Here is a 12,332-nt window from a genome sequence, read left to right on the forward strand (position 1 = left end):
TCATGTGTGTGCTTGTGTGAATCTACAAAGGAGCCCGTTATTCTTAACACCTTCTTCTCATGGAGCCGTTTCAGGCAGAAAAGGGAGTAGTAGAATGTGCATATTTTTAAAAGTAAGATTTTGCTTAAAAAAAAAAAAAGAACATGAAGCCTGGCTGGTGTGGCTCAGTGGGTTGGGTGCCATCCTGCGAACCAGAGGGTCACTGGTTCGATTCCCAGTCAGGACACATGCCCGGGTTGCTGGCCAGGTCCCCAGTTGGGGGTGTGCAAGAGGCAACCACACATTGATGTTTCTCTCCCTTTTTCTCCCTCCCTTCTCCTTTCTCTAAAAATAAATAAATTAAATATTTACAAAAAAAAGAACACAAGCATTTTCACAGCCTGCAAACTCAACATGATGCAAGTAGTTGCTAATCTAAGCAGATATTGGTGATGTCTTCCTCAGCATGTGGATTGTATACTGTCGGTGTGAAATCTTTGACCTTGCAATCTGTAAAGGCTAGGAGATGTGAGAAGCTTTGTTAAGAGTTTCCCAAGAACTGAATAAATGTAATCTTACAGAATGGGAACTCTTGATAATATTTGTACCACTTACTGATACATTCTCGAATGTGCTGAGTTCATTGTTCTCACAAGGGCTTCAACAGTGTGGTTAGCTCTCAATATCCTAGCTGAGGCCTAAACGCGACTTTTCTCTGACAATCCTGAGAAGAGAGAATCCTCCCGGAGCTTCCTACAGGAGAATGAAGTGTTGAGCCACCCAGCGTCAGATGGTTGGGCTCCTCACAATTCCATCTGCCAGCTGCGGAACCTTGAGCACGTGGTTTAATTTCTCAGAGCCTACTTTCTCCCAGCACGTGGATAAAATGAGAATAATAGGACCTATTTCCTAGGGTGGTTGTTGTAAGGATTAAATGTGATTGTGGGCACAAAGTGCTTTGAACAGTGCCTGGTACAGAGTAAGTAATGTTTCCTAAATAGTCAAATTTTAAGTTGAAGTGGGTGAAGTGCTTAAAAATGCTGAAAGCCAACCTTTGGCAAATATATTGCTTCTTAAGGGGTAAAATTCCAGAGAAAGTGGTCCTTGTGTACCTTCAAATAAAAATGATAAATTCAGAAAAATTTATTCCAGATAAGTAACAATTAATTAGGCACAAAATATTCTAACGCTGAACCACTGTTTACATCAACTCTCTACTAAATTGTATTAAATCTGGGTATGGGATATTTCTCTGGCATCTAATGTCAATATTCCAATTATATGTGAAAACTAAGGCACCTAATATGCCAGTTAAAACTGGGATAATTCTTCCTGCAGCCCCACCACCTTCGCGTTTATGTGCCATATAATCCAGCTAAAAATTTAATGTCGTTCAAATATGTATAGATCGCCTGCTTTATTCATATAACAAACACTACACTCAAGAGCATGAAGGAAAAGAAAGCAAGCCGCTTAGGCTGATACTATTTAGAGCCCTTATCTGTGGAGAAATACTGATGCAAACGAACAGATCTATCCCATCCCGGTCCAGCATGGCGCACGAAGTGGCCTGGACCTCCGGCACCAGGCCCTCATTTCCAGTAACTCGTCTCATTTCTCCAAATCCCCCAGGGCAAGGAGGGCGGCCAGTGCTGCTGATGACATCGCCTGACATCACGGTTCCGGAAGACAGGAGAGCGTGGGGCCGCTCGGCCCACCTCGTCCGTGGCCTGACTGCATTAACCTCTCAGTCCCCCGCTGCTGCCACGTGAGGTGTCCTAATATGGTCCGACAACGGAGGAGCCGAGGCGCGCTGGCCTTTCTCTTGCTAGTGGGGAGGAGGCAGGAACAAGCGTTCAGAGGCACACAATCTGAAGCAAAGCAAATAGGGCTTTGGGGGTCGCTTCTGGGCGACCTGAAAGTCAACCGCAGCAGAAGCTCCTGCCTCAGGGTATCTATTATTTAAGAAACCCCAGCTAATGCAGTCTCCCCGGAGGCTCGCTGCCCTCCCGCCCCTCACCATCGACAACCCTGGGTCGTCCCCGGGCTCTGGTCCCCATTTCTGAACGGGGGGCGCCCTGGGGGCTGCTCGCCCCGACCTCGGCTCGCCACTCTCGCTGCGCTTTGGGTCCCGGCGGCCTGGGGATAGATGCTGCTGAAAGGCGTGTCTGGGCTGTGCTCATGTGATAAAGCGAGGGAAAAACAAGGGGGAGGAGGAGGAGGCAAAGAGGTGGCTTTTTTTTTTTTTTTTTTTCTTTTAAGGAGTTTGCCGCGAGCGCGTCTCTAGCATTCGCAGTCTGGGCGCGTTCCGAGGAGGAGTGGGGGACGAGAGCGCTCCTGGGACCTCGCGGGCGCACGGCTTCTGGCTCTGCCCGGCGTCCCTGTGATTTGCACAAGGCGTAACCCGGCGGCTGGGCGCGGGAGAACTGCGGAGAAGCCATGGGTGCTGGGAGCTCCACCGAGCAGCGGAGCCCGGAGCAGCCGGAGGCGGGGAGCCGGCCGACGGCCGAGCCCGAGCCCAGCGGCGGTGGCCCCGCGGCGGAGGCGGCCCCTCTTGGAGCTCCGGGGCACCCGGCCATCGCGGCCGCGGACCCAGCCACCAAGGTACGGGAGCGCCGGGCCACCTGACGCGGGGAGGCGGGGGTAGGGGAATCCCTCCGATTTCTGCCTGTAAGAAGTTCCCGGACCGTCCAACCCCTCTGCAAACTCTTTTCAGGTTTTTTTGTTGTTGTTGCGCCGAGGCGAGACCAGAGCAGCAGCGAGTGTGTGTGTGTGTGGGGGGGGGGGTGCTCGTATCTTCGTCGCGGGTCTCCAGGGGAGGCGACTGCGCCATCCGCAGTCATAAAACCCTGCCCTTGCGCGCCGCTAACCGAGCCTTTCTCCACACTCTTCCGGTGGCAGCGACCCAGCCCGCGATGCCTGGGCTGCGTGGGGAATCCGTGGAGAACTGATCCCCGGGCCGGTCCCTGAGCCCCCGGCTCCGCTTTCTCCCAGGTGCGGAAAGTCAGCTGCATGGCCAGGACCCGCGCTGTAGCCTGGCGAACGGGTCACCCGTGGGATCCCCGCCCCGTACAGTTCTTGTTACCAGCTGTGCCTGGAGCGACCTGGTTTTGGTACCCAGTCCTCCTGCGGCGGCTGGAGCAGGCGCCGCCTTCCTGATGCAGAGAAAGCCTGGGGTGTAGCTCGCTGGGAGCCAGAGAAAACCTGGGCAGACGCTGCATTTCCTAAAGCAATGACAGGTCTCTCAAACAAGGCAGCGTCTTCCTTTTCGCTCAGTGCATTGCCTGTGGACTCAGTTGGATAAACAAATACTGGAGTAGTTAGAAGTCCTTCAAGGATGCGGTCTGGCATACGTGAGCATTCCCTGTATTCTGGTCTATAGAGGTAGTGCTGAACCTGCTAGGAAATGTGCATTTTATAGTCTCAAGCCTTAAAGGCTGAAATATAGCTGCTTGGCCACTACAGCAGCCAAGTTTCTACTTGTTCCCATCATTGGATTTTAGATCTATTTTCCAGCATGTGCGTTCATTAGCAAAGCTTCGTCCAGTTTGCTTTGTGATACCCTTAATAGAAAGATGTGGACAGTTGTACTTCATGTTTTTTTTTAAACAATCCATGTGTCGAATTTGAAGATAGAGATTATATGAGGACTTTTACGAGTTATCTCATGATGTATAGATGGGTAACACATATTAATGCACAGGCAAATATATAGGGTGGGAAAAAACCAAGCTGAAATCTAGGTAAATTTTATAAAACTATGACCTCATTGTCTTACCTCTTTAGCTGCCCCATTCTAGTTTGGGCTGAGACTGTTCTTAATAATTAGATTACCTTTAGTCTTTAACTTATAACTACTTGTAAAACCTATGGCCCTTCCAGCTGTAGGTACTATCAAGTACACGTACTAACTACCCAGTATATCTAGATTTTCTAACAGGTGCCTAAGCCTTGGGCCTAAGGAATGTATTGTTCTTTTGAGGTCTGAATCACATTTTAATAGTTATTGTACATCCCTTTTTAATGCCAACTACTGTCAAGTGGTGGTATAACCAGTATTTAGAGTCCGGTAATGAAAATAACTTTAAATGTGTAACTGCTAATAGCTTACTGTCAGGTGCATTTTTTCCTGAGCTTTTACTACTCAGATTTTCTTATTAACAGTTCACAGTGAAATATGGTGCTCCCATCCCAATAAACTCTTAATTTCTTCATTTAAAAATATTCCTTCCATTAAAAAAAATTTATTGATTTTGAATTAAAAGAGAGAGAGAGAGAAACATCAATTTGTTCCACTTATTTATGCATTGATTGGTTGATTCTTGTATGTGTTTTGACCAGGGATCAAACCCACAGCCTTGGCATATCGGGATGACGTTCTGACCAATTTGAATTACCCACCAGGGCTCCATTTTCTAATCCTCTTCTCTTTATGTCCTTCTTCTATAATCTCCCTCTTTTCTGGCCACCACCATCTTGAATCGGCCATGGTAGAAACGGCTGTACCATGTCCTTTAAAAAATGACTTAAATGACATCCAGAATATCACTGAACTTTTTGGCATTCTGCCCAGTTATCAATTTGGAGGCAATCAATACACTTACATGTATCCTTGGAAGATGTGTAGTTTTTCATTTCAATTAGCAAAATTTATCTCTCAGGTTTTGAGGACTTAAGTGTTTTCAGAAGAACTCTCTCATTAAGAATGACTCAGCACATGGCTCCTGCCTCCCCTCTCATCCAGTTAAGCTCCCATTCCTGACCCCTGAGTAGTTCCATCTGCCATTCTAGGCTCTCACACCACCATGGGCTCTTCTTCCCAGCAGTTTCCACATTTGTCAGTTTGGTGACTTGACTAGAAAGTGTTTTTCTAGCTATTCTGAATATTTCACAAGGGCAGGAACCATATCTGTTTTGGTTATAGCAGGAGTTCTCCCAGATGTTGCATGCTGCCTGGCAGGTAGCAGGCTCTCAGGAAGGGGTGTAATGGCTCCCTGGTTTTGATTGGAGACTATCAAGTTCGAGAATACCCTTAGCCCATCTCATTTTTCTACAGTTTAACCTTTGACCTTCTATCATAATCCATCTTAAGTAACAGACAGTGATTACATCAAGTCATTCTCTTTAGTTGTTAATAGATCTAGTGAGTACTTTGGGAGAAATTCAGATTTGGGGATTTTGGTTTCCATTTCCCTAGAAAGAGTGGCATCCTGGGCAATTTCGAATTGCCTGTAATCTCAAATAGACAAATATATTGGCCACCAATATGCAAGTGGCTCAAATGAAACCACTTCAATGCATTGAATTAGTTATGAATTACATCTTGAGCTTTCTTGTTTAGGTCTATGGACATTTGAGGAGGTTTAGACTAATCCATCATTCCCTTTCCACTAGTAGAATGCTGATCATTAACCCAAGGCTGTTAGCAGATTTTTTCCCCCATCTAAATGATACTCATATCATATGCCTACTGCCTATTTAGCAATCCAGCTGACTTTCCCTTTTTCTGCCAATTTCAGTTACCAGCTACTCACTGAATAAGTGCTCACACGGCAAAAGATGTTACAATGAGTTATTACTTCTATCAGGTCAAACTTGATTACTCAAGCCTAACATTTAGATGAAGAAGTCTTGTTTTTGATCTGTGGTATTCTTCAGTAAATTGGGAGGAGTCTTATCTTCCTGTCAATCTTTTACAGTCTTAATATGTAAATTCTGGAAGAAAGTGGCTTGATCAGTTATTTTCCAGGTTTAATTTTGAGACTTGGCTATTTTGGCCACTGCAGGGAGCAGGAATATTAGACTGCCAAACACAAGCGGCAAATAGAGCCACGTTCATCTTCAGTCATCTGTTTTAAATTTTGTCTTCCAAAGAGTTTTAAATCAGGTGGCAATACAGAGTGGAGTATATTGGATATAATTGACAAATTTACCTCCATGATTCTAGCACATCTTGATTCTGGAGACAAGCTCCAGGCCGTCTGGACAGTCATAATTTTCTAAATTAGCCCTTCTGTATTTTCTGTTCAGTCAGTGACTTCAGAGCTAGAAATGGAACAGTGGTCATTTGCAACAGTGTGAGGCCAATGTCCCTGGCACGTGGGAGGATGGGACCTCCGGTCAGTCCATCAGGCTGTGGTTCCATTTGATTATACAAGAGCTGAATCACCAAAATGTAAACATGTACTCAAATGGAAGAATCCATTATCTGATTAGTAGCTTGAAGGATGTCTTTGCCTTTCGTGCATTAAAACGGACAATTGAGTTGACTGAATGTATCTCATAATTCCTCTTCCAGCCTGAAATAGGATGCTTTCTTCTCTTACTTGCTCTCTGTTTACGGGATGGGAATGGAGCCTGAAGGTGGCTTTGATGTGATTATGTCACTAGTTTTACACCAAAAGGACCGGAATTTAAGATGATTAGGTGAGAATTACATGTTTGTTAATGGAGTGGTATTCTTATGTGTGTGGCTACCTGTATTCTTATGGATTTTCCCCAGATTATAAGAAGTGCTGCTATCTGACTGGAATACAGTCCCAAAATTGGAGATGTAGGTGTGAGGATGGCCATTTAGGACAGCCATGGCCTGTGAGGACTGCAGGGCCTTCTCTTGAATCTGTTACAGTCTTTTAGGCCAATAGCTCTATGAAATCAGTGGAGATTTCCACTTGAAATATGTCCCTCTGTAAGGCACAGACCTCAGGTGCACATCCTTTTGAATTAATTTTGGGTCAGCTGAGCTCTGTGACTGGACAGCTTTAAACTGATGTTATAAAGATCATTCTAGTTTGGTATCTTATGGGATGATTAATAAAATGGAAATAAAATGTCTTATTTTAAAATATGATGGAATTTGTTTTTCCTTCATCAGCTTTAACACATATTCAGTGTTGTAGAACATCAAAGAAAGGAAAATCTAACTACGTGGAGCTTGTCCTTGGCCTCTGTATGCTGTAGTCATTCATGAAGTGAGAAATGAGAATTTGTAGTACTCTTATGTTCTGAGAAAAATATAGTCAGTGCTTTTAGCTCGTGAAAAAATCCTGAATATCCTTGAACTCAATTCTTATTCTCTTATAACCAAAAAATGTTTACAATTTAGAATGTTTAATTTAAGAATAATACAATGGAAAAAAAGCAGGATTTGGAAGGGAGAAGCTCTATATGTAAGCATATTTTCAATACATTCTTGAAAAAATCTATAATTATAATTGATCAACCTGTCTATTTTGTTTTGGAGCCATTTTCCTGCAAATCAGCACCATGTTAGAGAATGTAAGTAGGGGTAGGATTTTGTACCCATGATCATCCTTTCGTGTCCTACTCATTAGTACATAAAGGATTGGGGTGAAGATATCAATAACCAATAGTTTCAATCATATATGCCTTTCTATTTGTTATCATGAATAATTAAGTTTTCATAAAGCTGACTGTAGATCTGATACCATTTTTGAATTGTAAAGATTTTGCAAGATGATCAAAAGCATTTGTTTACTCTTATTAAAATAATTTTTATTTAAAGGTATTGCATAACAGGATTCATTTAACATTTGTTTTTCTAAAAATGTTAGTGGCTGAGAACCTCAATTTGTAGAGTGTGGTAAAAAGTGAAAATTACCTATTCTTTCTGACCCTCAAGTACCCACTGTTGACAATAGTTTGAAATCGGTGTTTGTGGTTTCTTGCTTAGTCTTTCAAAAACTATACATGGGCAAGGATATAAATAAAAATAGTTCCATCTTTAACAGATAAGATTATATTATATATATTCAGCTACTTCAGGTTTTGGATATCTTTTCGTATCAGGACTTAAAGGTCTACTCCTATTCTTATTAATGGCTACATACATAAATTTCTCCTTTATGGGTTGAAGTACCATAATGATGTAGCCAATCCCCTATGTTTATATATATATTTCCCTAGTCTTTTGCTATATAAAATTGACACAGGGAATAATATCCTAGTTCAGATATCTTTCTATGTGTGCAAATGTATCTTTAGGGTAGATTTCTGAAGTAGAATTGCTGGATCAAAAGATTTATACTTATTTACAATTCTGAGAGCCCTCTCTAAATCTCTTTTTTGAAGAGATTCCACCACTTTGCCTCCCTCCTGTGTAGGTCAACATTTGCTTCCCAGTGCCTTCGCCTCAGTGGACAGCAGATTGTTGAATACTGGCCAATCTGCACCCCATTTGGCACCTGGATTTCCTTGGTGCAGTTTTATTTATGAGGCTGAGTACCTTGCCCTGTATGTTGGGCTACCCAATCAGGAGCTGGACTGGCTTTCAGAGCATTTAAGGTGATGGTTTATTTTACAGCTGATCCATTTTTAAGGACTTTTTCTCCCCCCAGAAATTATTCAAAATAGGGGAAAAGCAAGTTTAAGAACAAAAAGGCGCCTGAGAGACTGTTCTTTTTTACTCCCTTTTTCCCCCCAAATTAGTAAACTGTCCTTAAATTTATTTGCCTAGACAATGACCTACTTTTTCGGCCATCAATTTAGAGTTTTTCCCTCTGGGAGCAATCTAAAATCTAGTTGCCAGAAATTTCTTCATACTTCCTGATCCATGAAATGTTGGAAAAACGGATTGGGGGCTGCAGAAATCCACTTCCCCTGGGCTTTGTCCTTTCTCATTCTCTTAACAAATGATAGCCTGGCTCGGTTAACTGGAATAAATGTGTTTTCCCAGAAAAACGTAGGTGTTCAACACTCTGGAAACTTCAGGATCTTTCCCAGACACTGCTAGTCTTCTCTTAATTCAAGTATTCATTCAAGTTCAAATGTTTTTGTCTTTCCTAAAGCTTCTCCATGATGTTAAAAAAAAATTAGGAGAAACCCTGTAATTTCATTCTGTCTAACCTTAACCAGTTATAATAAAATGTCATTGTTATGTTTGGTTAGAAAATGAGACAAGCCACAACTTAAGCAGAGGAGGTTACTACAACTGTTTGTTATATGCCGACATTGCCATTCGTGGGAGTGTTGAGAGATTGTATTTTCCCTGGTTCCCAAACCTGGTTGTGCAATTCCATCACCTGGGGATCTTTTGAAAGACGCCCTTGGATCTGTCCTGGGTGCACTGAATCAGAAAGTGTGTCAGTTGTAGGTCTGAGCTTCAGTAGCCTCAGCGCTCTCTAGTATTCTGATTTGCCCGTTGGCTTAAGGAGGGAGATAGGATGTAGGAGCTGATGGAGGGCCAGGGCCAGGCAGTCCAGGCTGTGGTGACTACAGCACAGACTGATTGAGGTTGGAGCTAGTGTGGGTAGGAGAGTGGGTTTCAGATGATGTTGGAAGACTTCTTAGGTATTTTCCGTTTCACATCTGCAGGAGAAAATAAAGGAAAATATTTTCCCTGCATAGTTTCAGTCCTTTATGCTCCTGTTTTGAGACCGTGTGCTGTGAGAAGAGATTTTCCTAAAAAGAACGTGCTGTTCAGAGTGAATAGGTGTTGAACCAAATGCTTTCATATTTCCTGAGCAAGGAGCAGCCACGTGTCCACGTTCACTGTTTTCATTTCCACCTGATTGCCTCTTAAACCTTTTCCCTCATTGATCAGTTTTAAACTGCCTTTGTGCTAGGGAAGTAGGCAGCAGCCAAGGGCTGACTTTATGGCATCTGGCTGCTCCAAAACCTGTGACGACGTCTTAAAACCAGCCTTTCCCCGCTGCTTATCACTATTCAGTTGTGATTCCATAACCATTTCTTTACTGCTTTCTGGGCTGTAGGAACCCATGCTAGGAACCACGGAGATGCAGAGAGAATTCCAGAGCTCAGTCCTAAAAAAGATTGATGTTCTCCCTTTCATATATTTTGCTCTTTAATTCACTAGAAAGTTGATGATTTATGTCTAGAGGGAGAGATCTCAATTCATTTTCCATACAGTTCCCTATTGTTCCAGCACCACTGATTAAATAGTCTGGCCTGTTAAAACTCAAGTTTCCATATATGGGTTAATCTGTTTATTGATTTTGTTTTATTTTTAAAAATTTGCTACTGTGTTTTTGTACACTAAGTTAAAAGCATTAAGGGACCCTGGCTGGTGTGGCTCAGTGGATTGAGCACCGGCCTGCGAATCAAAATGTCGCGGGTTTGATTCCCAGTCAGGGCACATGCAGGCCAGGTCCCCAGTTGGGGGCGCATGAGAGGCAACCACATAGTGATGTTTCTCTCCCTCTCTTTCTATCTCCCTTCCCCTCTCTCTAAAGATAAATAATTTTAAAAAAAGAGGGAATATCAGTTAAAAATTTAAAAAAAGCATTAAGGGAGTGGCTGAAAATCTAGTCAATTATAATAGCAAGTCCATGGGTTGAAGTACTTTTATCTTCTACATCTGAGGTGTTGCCCTCGTTGCTCATGGTGGTGTATATATACAAGGTGTAAGAAAGTGGGAAGCAGGTGTTACAAACTTAGTTTGCCTTCTTGGCATGTAGTAACATTATGCAATAAAAAGTTAATTTAGTATCTCCTAACCACTTACCATATGAAAGGCACAGGTCTAGATGCTTTGGGAGATAAAGAAATAAGACAACATAGCATTACCCTTTCGAACCCAGGTGAGTCGATAGGGTCCGGCTAGAGGAAGCGGACGGTGACAAAAATTGAAGTAAGTTGGAGGGACAGTAGAACAATTGCCATTAGCTGGTCTGTGTCTGTTCAGTGCATTGCTCAGATAACTGCTGTAGAAAGTAGAACATTTCAGAAAGTGTTCAGGCAGATAAAAGGTCATTAGTTGGGAGGGCAGAGTGTACGTGGCATATTAAGGACTAAACAATTGTAAGGGCATGGCAGGAAGAGGATGATAAATAGAGTTTCAGCCAGTCATCACAAGAGCCGTACAGGCAACAGAGAACCAGGGAAGGTTTGTGATAGAAAGCCACGCAAAGACACAGAAGTGCACGCATGGCTGATGCACTGCTGGGAGACCATCTCACATGCCACCATGCAGTGGGGGCGGTGGGTGTGAGACTGGAGTGGCTGGCTTGGGGAGATTCTGTTGGCAAACACTTCCACAATATGGTAGGTGTGTGTATCAGATACTAGTAGGGGACAGGGAATAAGGACTCAGCTTGGGAGCAGTCAGAAATAACTGAGGTTTCCAAAGTTGGAAAACAGTACCTCAGTTTCTCCAGTAGTCAGACAAGAACGTCTCCCTCATGAGGTTGGCCTCAGTCACCCTCTGCTGTGTACCCCGCCGCTCCGACACTGATTTCTCTTTAGAAGGGAGAGCATCACTCCCTAGTAAGAACTTTGAAAAGAGAAGAGGTTTGCAGCGGACTCTGTAGGTGATGAGACCCGTGCCATTTCTCTTAACAGAGGTCTGCGTCGGAGCAGAGACCACAGGCATCGGGGCGATCCAGGCTTGTGGGGCGGTGGGTGTTGGATCACAGCGCAAGGTCAGGTAGCACAGAATAAGAGATGGTAGTACTGAAGGAGCTGTTGGTGGTGTCAATGGAGAATGTGGAACCAAAAGTGAATATTAATTAAAGGCGATACAACAGATGGCACTGGACTGCACAGCTGCGGGATCACCGCTTCATCAGGCAGCAGTGACCATGAACCCCAGCACACTGCGTCCACCTGAATATGAAAGAGCCTCATGGCTGACTCTGTTCCTTCCATTTGTAGGCAGAGAAACTAGGTAGCTTGGGGAGTTTTATCTTTATTTATCATCTTTCTTCTTTGTAATTCTTTCCATCTCCACTGTCTGTCCTTGAGGCCGTTGTTCAGGGGACGATTTAGGGTTTGTTGTTTTTCATTATGTCAGAGCACATGATTTCTTGCTGAATCGAGCCATTCCAGGCTCTGGGTTTTGTCTGCTGCACTGTTCCGTTTCTATTGTCGCTCCCTGACATTGACCAGCCTTATTGGAGACACGCTCCGTTTCATCCTCGATAAGTTTTCCTTACTCCCGCAAATACGTATTGTTGTGATGCATTAAATAAGAGTGTTGATGGATGGGATGGTTTTTAAGCCTTTCATAAAAATTTTCATTCTGCGTGATAATTTTTCACTAAATCAACACACTCTTGTAGAATGCCTCGTAAGAAACTTTTGTTTGAAATTATCCTTCACTTGGGTATATATATAAAATAGTCTTATCCACACCAGTAACATATTGAATGCTATGCAAAACTCAATCATAGGTTTGGTCTATCTACTTTAAATTTATAATTGGTATACAGTGCTGTATGAATTGAGGTGGGGGATAGGATTATAATCTACAGGAAATTTCTAAGAATTAGCCAGTCTCTGATGAATTTTTCTTAATTATTTCAGAAGTGAGACATTTAACCAATATTTAGACATGAGTTCCTGACTCCTATAGTGTTAACGTAATTTGTTTTAAG

The 12,332-nt window shown here is 43.2% G+C and overlaps 1 protein-coding gene across 1 annotated transcript in view; it reads left to right on the plus strand.

The window, feature by feature from the left end:
• Window positions 1-2,257: 2,257 nt before the first annotated feature.
• Window positions 2,258-12,332, plus strand: part of AKAP12 (A-kinase anchoring protein 12) — an 81,582-nt gene continuing 71,507 nt past the window's right edge. The window contains exon 1 of the mRNA XM_090279979.1: window positions 2,258-2,583. Within this exon, the coding sequence (XP_090136105.1) occupies window positions 2,419-2,583 (165 nt within the window). The 5' untranslated portion in view covers window positions 2,258-2,418. The remainder of the gene's footprint in view (window positions 2,584-12,332) is intronic.

Source organism: Furipterus horrens, unplaced genomic scaffold (assembly GCF_987537825.1).
Source record: "Furipterus horrens unplaced genomic scaffold, mFurHor1.1.pri manual_scaffold_6, whole genome shotgun sequence".
NCBI classification, from domain to species: domain Eukaryota; kingdom Metazoa; phylum Chordata; class Mammalia; order Chiroptera; family Furipteridae; genus Furipterus; species Furipterus horrens.